At 40.1% G+C, this 11,993-nt stretch overlaps 1 protein-coding gene across 1 annotated transcript; it reads left to right on the top strand.

The window, feature by feature from the left end:
* Window positions 1–128: 128 nt before the first annotated feature.
* Window positions 129–11,769, top strand: troap (trophinin associated protein). Its single transcript, XM_014408786.2, has 14 exons — window positions 129–299; window positions 590–688; window positions 1,006–1,243; window positions 1,336–1,768; window positions 1,953–2,071; window positions 2,192–2,243; window positions 2,551–2,696; window positions 2,803–2,857; window positions 2,962–3,050; window positions 3,146–3,217; window positions 7,376–7,474; window positions 7,575–7,878; window positions 8,198–8,400; window positions 11,362–11,769. Exons 2-14 carry the CDS (start codon window positions 627–629, stop codon window positions 11,422–11,424), a joined length of 1,935 nt encoding a protein of 644 aa, XP_014264272.2. The 5' UTR covers window positions 129–299; window positions 590–626; the 3' UTR covers window positions 11,425–11,769.
* The last annotated feature ends 224 nt before the right edge of the window (window positions 11,770–11,993 follow it).

The raw sequence follows: 11,993 nt of genomic DNA, 5'->3' as shown, positions 1-11,993 counted from the left end.
GTTGTTTATGAAACTCCATTTCTCATTGGTCGAAGACGTTATCCTGACTAAAGCGCACGCGGCCATTGGCTGATACGGATTCTTATTTCGACCAATGGCAAAGCGCGCTTTTTACAAACTCATATGAGTCCAGGAAGTTGACAGCCCACTGTGGTGAGAATAGACGGGGCTAGTGGTTTTTAAATCTGCACAAAACACCCGATAAACCAAAACATTTGGAGCTGTTCCGGTCTGAAATACTTTACTGGATGATCGGAAGGAAGAAACGGATACTCTGTTGAATTATAAGAACACAGAAGGTCCGTATGTAGCCAGGCTTGTGATCGGGGTAAAGCTAGCTTCTCTGGGGTAATTTTCACAAGTCAGCACGATGGTTTGTACTGTGTTACTAACAGGCATGCGCTTTTACGATTAGACAGATTGTTTGAGAACTTTAAATTAGCTCATGTTAACGTTTTAAAGTCTCGTGTTTCTTTTTTGTTGTTGTTTTCATTGCATGCTTGGTGTCTTTTGCCCATCTCCATACTACCCTTGTTAGAAGCCTGTTTGGTATTTTGGTTGCTCAGCTTTAATTTCTTTCTGTCTTTAGTTGCTTCAGTTGCTCCTCACAGCTTTATCTCCTCATCATGGACTCTTCTCCAATCCTTCGTCAACAGAGTCAGAATAAAATCCGCAGTGACTTTATGAGGTGAGACTGATGATTTGAGCCGCAGTTACTGATATAGAATTTCAGAGCTGGGACTTATTTGGTCTGTCTACAGAAGCGTGTTTATTTGTTTGTCTCATAGTAAAATATACCTTTCTAAATCTCAGGTATCAAATCAGTACTGGTATTAAAAATGTCAGGCAGCTTGTTCCTCTCCTGTATCTGCCTCCCATCTTGTCTGGTTTTCTTTGTCCGTGAATCAGTTTCCCCCCCTTTTTTCCCCTTTGCATGCTGTCTCTGGTGATTTCCCAGCCTCGAGCTGGGTTGTGTGACAAAGCTGACCGTTTTTCTTTTTTCAGAATGAAGAATGAACAAAACAAAAAGGTAGCAGACCCAAAGCCTTCCAAACCCATGTCAGCATCTCACCTTTCCAACAAAGATATTGAGAACAAAGATCCAGGAAGCTCAGCCACTGGTAAAAAGGCACCTCTGCAAGCAGGTATAAGCAGGCTTCCGGTGCTTGCAAAGTCCCTCCATCTTCAGACTCCCTCGGACTTCAGTCAGTCCCACTGCAGGTGGGAGGAGAAACCTCTGGCTGTAAGCATCTCCTTTTGATCCTGTAGATTTCCATATTTTTATTTACTCGGGTTAGTCTGATGTGTTTAATAAGCATTTTCCTTTTTCTGCAGCGAAAAGCGCCGAAGAAAAAGCCACTCACTCGGCCTGTACCTTTTAATCTGTCACAGCCCAAAAGCACAAGAACGGCTGCTGAAAACCAACCTCTGGCTGTCCCAAAGCTTTGGACTCATGCAAACACAAAACCGTCTAAACATCCAACCGCTTTAAAGGGCAACAAGGACTCAACCAAAGCTGCAGGGAAGCCTCTCGGAAAGACAACAGAAGATGCTTCCCACCTATCGGGACCAACTGGGCCTTCCAGCACATTTCAGACTTCATCTTTGTCCACCGCTATGTCATCCCGTCCTGATAGTGCTGCTACTTCTGCACAGTCTGCTCCCAGTGCAGAGGTCTATTTGAATAGCATGAACCTGCTCAGTCTAAAAGACCATTCAAAAACAGCACATGCTAGTCGGACCACGCAGTGCAATTCTTCAAAAGGTGGTAAGCTTGTTTATTTATCGCATCTAAGGCACAAACTTCCACCTATATTTTGTGGATAATCACTTAAAGCTTGCAGGCCGTATTTCCCTCACTCCTTTAAATCCATGGAAATCCATTTATTTTGTTTAGTGAAAATGAAGATATTAAGAGAGTTTCTCTTGGGCTTTTTTCTTTTGCATTATAGAAAAGGGGGAGAACTTCCAGCCTGACCATGCGGCTTTGCTTAGCATCCTCCGGAACGAAGGAGTGGGCGTCACAGGTCCGGCGCCTACGACTCCACAGTCCAAACCGTACAACTATTTGGTGAGTTGGATTCACAGCGGTGCATTCTTTATCATGCTTTTTTTTGTTTGCTTGTTTTTAATGCCTATAGTTGCAGAAGGTAAACATTTTTTTAAAGGTGTCCAATGATCATGTGTGCAGCCCCAGCGAGTGTCCGTCATGACGAGCCGACAGAAAGCTGGAGCCCCTGCAGGTCAGTGTAAGATGGAGAACACAGCATGTGCTTGGCACATACATGTGAACATTGTAAAAGACTTATTTTATAGTAGATGGCCGAGCAGTCCCTTTGAAATACTATATAAATATATCTCACTATACGTGTGTGTTCTCTCGTCCTGTGTAAAATCCCCAATAAAAATGCCACAATTATGAGTCTCATTAACTGGAAGCCAATTTTATTCAAACTAAACATCAGGCAGTGTTAGTTGGGTGTTCATAATGTTCAGTATTACACTCACGTCATATTATTTAAATGATTGTTGTCTGTACTTTTCTCACAGGATCAGTGAAGTCTGTGCAGTTCTCTCCAGACCCCGCTGCGCTGCAAAGCATCCTCCAGAACGAGGGAGTGAAAGCCGGAGGGCCCGTGGGCACAACACCCCGAAGTTCAGTCTGTCCACCAAGCAGGGCGACTTCAATCTACACAGTAAATTTGTGTTCACTTCTGTACTTCCTCATACTTGTTACATTGTTGTTATTGCTTTTTTTTGCTTTTTAAGTGCTGCCTTTGAAATAATTTCTTCTGTCTTCAGGCTCAGAGAGTGCCGGTTAGAAAAAATCGTCCAGAAGCGACTGCTGTGCCAGCAAGTAAGACGCAGCATTGCTCCACTCGTTATCTTTATAAAACCCAAAGCACTCTTATCTCGTTGTCCTTTTAATCTGATGTGACGTGGCTTTTTTCTCCTGAGCAGCAGCATCAGCAGCACTCAAAGAGACGGCGCTGAACAAATGGACCCCACAGAGAGTCCGCAACACCAGACATCAGCCCCTGTCTGCTATGGTCAGTATGTATTTATTGTATGTTGGCACTCTGTCCAGGTAGTCTGTTGTGTTGTGCACAATCACCGCGTTAACTCATAATGCTTCTGTTTGCAGAAATGGCATCAGTCGCCATACGGCACTCCTGGATTCAAGAGTTGCAAAACCAACCTTCAGCCCCAACAGGAGGTGAGATGGGAAACCCTGACTTAACCTATTATTTTATACCACTCGTGTGTGTGTGTGTGTGTGTGTGTGTGTGTGTGTGTGTGTGTGTGTGTGTGTGTGTGTGTGTGTGTGTGGCAGTGCTAAAAGATGTTCTTAAGTACGTAAATATTGTTTAACTAGTCACCATAAAAGGGAATCAGGAACTAATCTAAGTGAACACATAAAAAGTTTTAACCAAAAAAGCTTTTTGGTTTTAAAATATTAAGCTACAATGTCAGTATCCCAACTTTGGGAGTGATGAGCGGTGGGGAAGGAGCGAGACATCCTTCATTGCGAACAGGCCTCACTAAGCATCTCTTTATACCTTCTAGTAGAGATGGCACGATACCACTTTTTTATGTCCGATACCGATACCGATATCATAAATTTGGATATCTGCCGATACCGATATGAATCCGATATAGTGTTTTTTAACCAACAAAACTGTTTTTTAAAATATCTTGCTGCATTTTGCAAGTCTGCAAGTTCATACTCAAGTTTAAAACAACAACTACACTAAAGCTATTCTGTTATACCTGTATACAAAAAAAATATTTCATAGTTCAGCAATACTGATCAATCTAATAAACTTAAACCTACACCATCCTCCCTATTCTGGTATTTTAAAGAGTACTTAGTGTAAATATTAAGCAACCTAACTAATAGGGTTCTAACTCCCAGCAACAACAAAAATAAATAAATAAAAAATAGGGAACCACCCCTCACGCTCCACCATATGATGCTTAATCGACGTAATCAACCTTAATTTGATGCAGTGCGGAAAAAAAATGCACAGAAATCAATTATTTTTCAAGAAATATTAAATAGATTCAACATCTTTCTTCAACAAAATTGCAGACTGCACAGATGGTACCTTCCCAAAGTAAAGAGTACTATAGCTTACTAGGGTATATATATTAGACTTAATAGTCACTATATACAGTAATTGACTTCTATTCATTTTACATCAAATTAAAACTTTGGGTGTCAGATAATTATTTATTAAAAGCTCGACATTTTAAATGAGAATAAGAAAGAAAAGTATGTCTTTGTGCCCCCTTTTCCCTGTTCATGCCCTATCGGCCCCCCTGGCTAAACTTTGCAAGATCCGCCCCTGCACAGTTACCAGCGTCAGCTACGTAGAAAAAGATCCTAGAGTAGAAAGTAATATTAAATAAATTCTAACAACAGCTTATCAAGCTTAAACGTTCTGCTGTTGTTCAGCCGCTGGTTTCCTCTTTCTGGTGCAAAGTGGGCCAAAAACAAACAAGAGACACGGACTCGCGACAGAAAAGCCGATCAGCTGATCGTTAAGCAGTTTCATGATTGAAGTAGCAGCCGGAGAGCGAGAGGCAGTGGCTTGTTAAGCTTAACGCAGGAATGCTTTACAAACATTCAGAGATGGACTTACACACTTGCTTTACTTCTCTCGGGGATAACTTTGTCGGAGATGAAATGCCTGGTTGCTAGCGAAGCTCCACATGCTATCCAGACCACCGACAGGTCCCGCATGTCACAGCCGCTCTATCAAGTGATGCATACTGCTCCGACGTGCTAACGTTCTGAGGTGAGTTACGGCGTGTTGCAAGTTTTGTGAGGTGCTTTCGTGATATTTAATGGATCGGATTACATTTTTTATTTTTCTCCGATATCCGATCCAGTAATTTAGGTCAGTATCGGACCGATACCGATACGTAATATCAGATCGGTCCATCTCTACCTTCTAGTATAACTCTGTTGAACAAATCCAGGTAGGGATGGGTATTGATAAGATTTTCACGATTCCGATTCCATTTTCGATTCTGTTTAACGATTCAATTCTTTATTGATTCTTTTTAAAAAAGGAGAACACTAAGGTCGAATAGCTTAGAACTTTGTTTTATATCTTCTCTTTGAACAAGATAGAAATTTAGGAGTAACATGGCCTCACAAACCCAGCAGTGACATCTTAAGAGATCCACAGCATACGGCTCTTCCAAGGGGTGTCACAGGGTCCCCAGGAAAAAAATTGTAAATGTAAAATAAATATTCTTCTGTAGCAATAACAAAGTTTTAACTAGAAAAAAACTGTCTAAAATTTATGCTTAAATGAAGAAAATTTGACTTATTACAAGGAAAGAGACTGAATTGTTTCTTTCTTGATTGAGTTAAATATAAGAATTAAATCTCAACTCTGAGAACAATAATTAGAAAAAAGTGCTGAGAATAAGACACCATCAAACATACATTTTGCTCTTATTTCACATTTTAATATTTTTAATGATAACATTATTAGGTTTTTAATGTCCCTTACTGCAGAATAAAGATTTCTTATGAAAGTTTTGTTTTGTTTTGGTTTTATCTTTAGCTCCATTCTAAGAAAATGACCAGCTTCAAGTGTCCTCAGTGTAGGACACATACAGGATGCCATGCTGAAATGTAAAGCACTTACAATAGAAGCCACTAGAAACAAATTATTCCAGCCTAATAGATGACATTTATGGCACTTGTTTTCTGTGCTGACTGATATGCTGCTCAGTGCTTTGCTGCCTGCTTTTAAATCAGATGTCACTCTGAACATAAACACAAGCTACGTGTGATGTCTCTGATGTGTATCTGTTTCTACTCGTGCTGATGCTACCGTGACTAAAGCTAGCCAAGCAGCAGTAAATATGTGAAGCAAGGCAGAAGGATTTACTCATCAAATAAACAGGATCATAAGAATATAAGACCACGAGCACCACAAATGTAACAGAAATATGTTGACATAAAATGGCATGTTATTTGAAATCTACATGAAACAATGACACAACTACTTTTTTTTTATTTTTCTAATTTATTTATTTATTTTTTTACCAATTGTCCAAATTAGTCTGTGATTGGCCTTAGTGTGACAGAAATCATATTTATGTACAACTAAATATGCCTCAGCAAACATGTTTTAAATGAATGATTCCTCACTTGATGACGAATGATCCTTTTCCATATTTGCTGAGTCTTAAATTTGATGTCAGTGAACTTATCAGTGGTTGGTGTTTTTAAAAAAAAAAAAAAAAAAAAGCCCCCAAATCCCCTATGAGCAAGCACTTGGCGACAGTGGAGAGGAAAAACTCCCTCTTAATGGGGAGAAACCTCTGACAGAACCGGGCTCAGGAAGGAGTGGCCTTCTGTCTCGACCGAGAGGGGTTCAAATGTTCACTGACAATTTAGTTGTATATAAATATGATTTTTAGGACGTGATGTTGAGACCAATTAGGTGAAATTGGGGACGCGCACAGTTCCGCTTCTTCTTGTTCTTCTTCTTACTTGGCGGAGTCTCTGGCAGGCTCTTAACTTCAGCCTCGAGTTCAGCCACCTTGACATTGAGCATTTTCTGTTTGTCTTGTAGACTTTGCAAAGATTCTGTACAGAGAATGCAGCTGACTCTTCTTTTTCTGTCTTCTGTTGTTCTGTGGTGTCTTTTTCTTTCTGAGGCTCCTGCAGAGACATTGCAGTGGATGGCAGTGAGTCCTCTTTTTCCATCTTCTCCTGTTCTCCAGTCTCGTTTTCTTTCAGAGGCTCACATTTGTGCATTTCATTTGCAGCAGTGGAATTTTGTTCTTTGTGCTGCTGTGGGATTTTAAGTGAGGAAGCTTTGGGCTCTTTCAATCTACCTTCAAATCATGAAGGGCCTTGTTGGGGCAGAGCTGGGATTTCAGGTCACTGATTTCCAGGTTGAGTGTCTCCTGCTCCTGCCTATGTTTAACGGCCTGCTCTTCAAGCTGATTTTGAGCTGCTAGGAGCTGTTTCTGGAGCATCTCAATCTGCTCTTGCTGAATCCTACATTTGAGCTCAAATTCAGCCTCCTTAGAGGACTTCAGTCCTACAGAGTCAGTGTGTGAAGCCTCTGTGGTTGGAGTGGCAGACTCCACACACTGCTCTGTGGTAGGGTGGCTGATTTGGTCCTGCAGGGTAACCATGTTGTAAGTTGTAAGAGTAATTTCTAACAGTTTTTTTTTTTTAACATGGAATAATGACAGATGCGCTATAGATTTAAAGATAATAATAATAATAATAATTTTAAAAATTATTACTTTAAAAAAATCCTGTAACTACAATATATTTTGGGGACAAATGCACATTTTATTTTGTGTCAGTTACAGTTCCTTTAACCTTTCGCAGGAGGTGGTCCAGAGACTGTTTGATGAAGAAGAAGAAGAAGAGCAGAGCGCAAATGTGACAGAAAAAGATTGCGAGCAGCGACCAGTTCAAGCCTCAGCTGTGAGAATTTGAAGCGACCGATCCACATTAAATTAAGTTCTTCTGATTAATGTAGTAGCTTAACAATCAGTGTATTTTTGTTTTCTATTCATGTCTCCAGAGTAAATCTCACTGTGACAAAGAGGAGGAGAAGAGCAGGAGCAACGATGATGATGATGAGGAGAAGTTAGTGGGAGAACAGATGTTCTTGCAGGCCCAGCACAGAGAGTCTGTTATCTTTTTCTCGACTGGCAAAAAGTTGTTCAGAGTGCCGCGTTTAGAGAAGCTGGGGGACTCCGCTCTGCAGGACCAGCGCGCTCCAGTTTCACCAGAAGAGAGAAAGGGGCTACCAGTGCACGGCGAGGTGCCGGCTGTGCCAGAACCGAGCTGTAAGATCACCCCTGCTGTTCAGCGCCCGCACAGAGGTAACTCTGATCGATCACACTCCCCTTAACCTCTTAAAAGCTGACTCGGAGTAACCATTGAAGCTGTTTTCTGAACCGAGTGGTTTCGTGGTGTGAAAACCACAAGTGTCCTCTTTATGGGGGAAAGGGTTAACAATGTTGTGTGCCTGTTGTGACATTTATTAAAGTGTAGACTAAAAGTGAGTGCCAGGAGAAAAAGAACCACAATATTTGATTTTAAAAGTGACAAAAATTGACACAATTTTCCTGCTATTAAATAATTAGATTCTTTAATTAATTTTTACGAAGGCTGCAGATTTTTTTTTTTTTCCTGTCGCAGATCTCGTTGGTCAGAAGACTTGCTCTGTGAGTTCTGCAGTGTTGATGTTGCGCAAGCGTTTTCCTCCCCTGGAGGAGCTGCGTTTGGACGAGGAGGTGGCCACCTACACATCAGCGTCTGTCGGGGCTCCCCCTGGGTTTGCTCCCCTTCGACCTTCCTGTGGAAATCCTCTGGCCTCCATTTTGCACTTCGAAGAGTCCACTGTAAGTGTAGCTCTGACAATCTGCAGTGTAACAAACTTTATATCACTGCTTTATGGTTTCTTTTCTTTTTTTTTTTATTGAATTGAAAATACCAGCATGCTGTCGCTCTGCCTGAGTGGGTTCTCTCCAGGTTCTCTGGCTTTCTCCCACAGTCTAAAGACGTGTGTGTTAGGTTAAGTGGCAACTTTAAACTGGCCGTAGGTGTGATAGTGAGTGTGTGTGTTTCTCTATCCATGTCAGCTCTGTGATGGACTGGTCACCTGTCCAGGGTGGACCTCATGTTTTGCTCTATGACAGCTGGACTAGAGCAAAAGTGCAACCCTGAACTGGATCAAGGTTGAGTGGATGGATGGAAGTATTCAGTTCAGAGTGTGCTTCTAGAGAAAATGATAGTTGGCAGAACAACACAGGTTCAGATTTTTGATTAATTGTGACTTTTATTCAAATTATTCCATTTTGAAAAGCCAAGAAAAGGGAAACCATGATGGTACAAACATAAAAGAAATAGACCCTGCACAACACAGGTGATGTTGCAGCAGGGATCTGAAGGTGTCATAGGGGATCATCTTATTGTTAGGGTTGTCTGCAGGCTCTTTACCTCACTATCTCAGTATATAAAGCGCCTCGAGGCGACTTGTTGTTGTGCATTGGTGCTGTATAAGAGTGGAAAGGAAACACAGACGCCACAGAGGAGTAGTTGTTCTCTGTGGAGGACACGTGGCCTTGCAGCTCTAGCATCTACACAGATAAGTGGATGTTCTCACAGAGGCACAAAGTCACCTTCTGAATTGACTGAAAAAGTTAAATAAACAGAAAGACCAAAGTAAACGATTGCCCTCTGAACGGACACACTATAAACACAAAAGAAAAGGCGCTTTCAGTCGCACGTTGGCTCTCCAAACTACTGATTATCATAAAAACTCAGAGAAGCCATAATCTGGAAGAAAATTCTGAAAGGAGACACGTTTTGTTTTCATCTGTTCACACAGTGCAGATGCTGTAGTCTCACACTGATCCACACTGCATGCCACTAAACAGGTTTTGGTGTTTGCCTGTAAACAACATTCACCACCTCTTCTTTTGTTTATAGCATAGAATCAAAGCATTTTTAAGTATCATCAAAGAGTCGCTACGCTTTATTTCAGTGCATTCTTGGTTGGATGCTGTTCTCTGATCATTTATGTGAACATTTCAGCTTAACAGTCAGTTTAATAGACCGACAGCGCGCATGTTTTGGAAATGTGGTGGCACAGAAAAGCTCAAATGAAGACCATCTGGAACATGAATAAAAGTTTTAAAGCAATGTTAATGATCAGTTATAGAAATATATAATATTTGGCGGTTTGATTATTGGGTGTGATAATTATGCACAAATCAGTTGGAGATTTCACCCTCGGTGTACAAATAACTGTTGCAGCAGTGTATGAAGCTCAAGATATCTTAAAGAAGATCAATCCATCTTTATTTCACACTCAGTGGTCCAGGAAAAAACAAAGGTACATTAAACACGTCATTGAATTCTCACAAACAGACAGCTGTACCAGTGCGTCCATATTAAAGATGGTATCATTATTACCATTAGTTTCCACATGAAGAGTGGCGTAAGAAGATGTTTGCTTGTGCATTTGTATCATTTTCCCGTAAACATCTTCATCATCTGTCGTTTGATCTGTAATGACGTGTCTAAGATATGCGAGCTAATTACAGACACTAAAATCAGGTAATCTGATGAGCATGTGTCCTCTGTGGTTTTACACATCATTATAAAACCCCAATTCCCAAAAAATTGGCACGCTGTATAAAATGTAAATAACAACAAAATGCACTGGTTTCCAAGCACAGGCGATGTCAAACATTTAAATTGAGATAATGTCTCTTTTTAAGAAAAATCTTTGCTCATTTTGAATTTGAAGGCAGCAAAACGTCCTAAAAGTTGTGACGAGGCAACAAAAGGCTGGAAAAGTTAGTGGTGTTTAAAAGAAACAGACGTTTAGGTTAATGTGCAACAGGTCAATGACTTGATTGGGTTTAAAAATAGCATCTCAGAGAGGCAGAAGTTCAAACTGCATCGACAAATTGTGGAACAAATTCAGAAAAATGTTCATTAGCATAAAATGATGAAGACTTTGAATATCTCATCATGTACAGAACTTAATATCATTAAAGGATTCAATGAACCCAGAGAAATCGAGGCTGAAAATCTGTTATTGGATGCCTGCGATCTTCGAACCCTCGGTGCTGTCAAATTTAATAATAAGCTAATATGTTCCTTAAAATGTTGAGTTTTCTTGAGAAATGGAGAGCACCTACTTTGTTGTTCCCTCATAGAAACTTGTGTAGAAACAAATACGAGTCCAATTTATAAGCTTCAGAAGAAAGCTATAAGAATTATAAATGGATTAAGGTTATTATTCACCAATTACACATTACTATTTATTTATTAAACTACATTAATTCACACTTTCTCACCCTGCACACGTGATGTACAAAATGATCTACCTCCAAACTGTATTCACGGGTTGTTTAAACCATATTTGAAAAAAATACAGTTCAGGACGATTTACAGGTGTACGTCTGCAGTACGGACACAGCAAGACGAGGTAAATAAATATTAAACTGTCGACATTTGCTTTATTTTTATCTTGTTTGGTTTTGCTTTAAAGGTGTATAAAGTATGCTGTGTAAATGGAATAAGGTGTAATTTTCTATAGCACGAATTGAACCTTTTAGTCAGTTTGTGCTACTAATTTCAGTTCTATTTGTCTGTTGTTGTTTTTTCCTTTTGTAGCTGATGTAAGATTTAAAGCACTTAACACTGACCACAATAAGACTCTGTGTGATCCGAGTGCTGCACAGAACACTCGGACATCAGGACAGCAGCTTAAATATTCTCTGTGGTCGGATGTGTTTGATGTGCACAACACAGTCAGAATAAATATTTGTCTTGATTTTGTTTTTCAGAGATTTGTCCCAATTGGCTCCGATCTCTCGTCTGGTCCGCCTTCTCCGCTGCAGGACAGTTGACTTGCACCACAGCTGCAGTGTTTGCTTTCACTGTGAAACGCCGCTGACTTCACTTTACAAATATTTGTCGAACACTGACGCCGCCAGGTCAATGGCTGCTCCAAAAAGAAAAAGGGTATATCTAAATTATACTGTTTTTCTTTCATAACTACAGACACTTGTATGTTTTTAATAAAGTAGATTAAAAGTTATCTTTTTGGGACCTAGGTCCAATGTATGTGTTGAAAAAAATATTTTTTTAAAAGGTCAATGAAGAGATCAGTGCTGTTGGCTGTAGTGTACATGTGGATCAATGGTTAGGATCTCTGTGATGTACAGTGTTTATAATAAATAGTTGTTACTGTCTGGCCATGTGTGGTTTGTTTGTTTGTTTTAAGCACATACACAATTTAAGATTTGTTGATTTGGGAAGTAATTTCAGGATTTGACCCCATGATAAAAACGAACTTTGAATAGTGTCAGACAAATATTTGTTTCATGTCTTTACCTTCAGTTATTTCATGTTTGTGAAGATGATGCTTTAAGTTTGGTTAAGATTGACAGTTTGCTATATTTTAGAGAATTAAGTA

Source organism: Maylandia zebra, linkage group LG20 (genome assembly GCF_041146795.1).
Source record: "Maylandia zebra isolate NMK-2024a linkage group LG20, Mzebra_GT3a, whole genome shotgun sequence".
NCBI classification, from domain to species: Eukaryota; Metazoa; Chordata; class Actinopteri; order Cichliformes; family Cichlidae; genus Maylandia; species Maylandia zebra.
The sequence above is the reverse complement of the archived record's forward strand: the minus strand, read 5'-3'. Positions and strand labels throughout refer to the sequence as shown.

Coding starts and splice junctions, on each gene's coding strand:
- troap (XM_014408786.2), top strand. CDS start 627: ATGGACTCTTCTCCAATCCTTCGTCAACAGAGTCAGAATAAAATCCGC. Junction 689..1,005: donor ATCCGCAGTGACTTTATGAG/GTGAGACTGATG, acceptor TTCTTTTTTCAG/AATGAAGAATGAACAAAACA. Junction 7,879..8,197: donor TGTTCAGCGCCCGCACAGAG/GTAACTCTGATC, acceptor TTCCTGTCGCAG/ATCTCGTTGGTCAGAAGACT.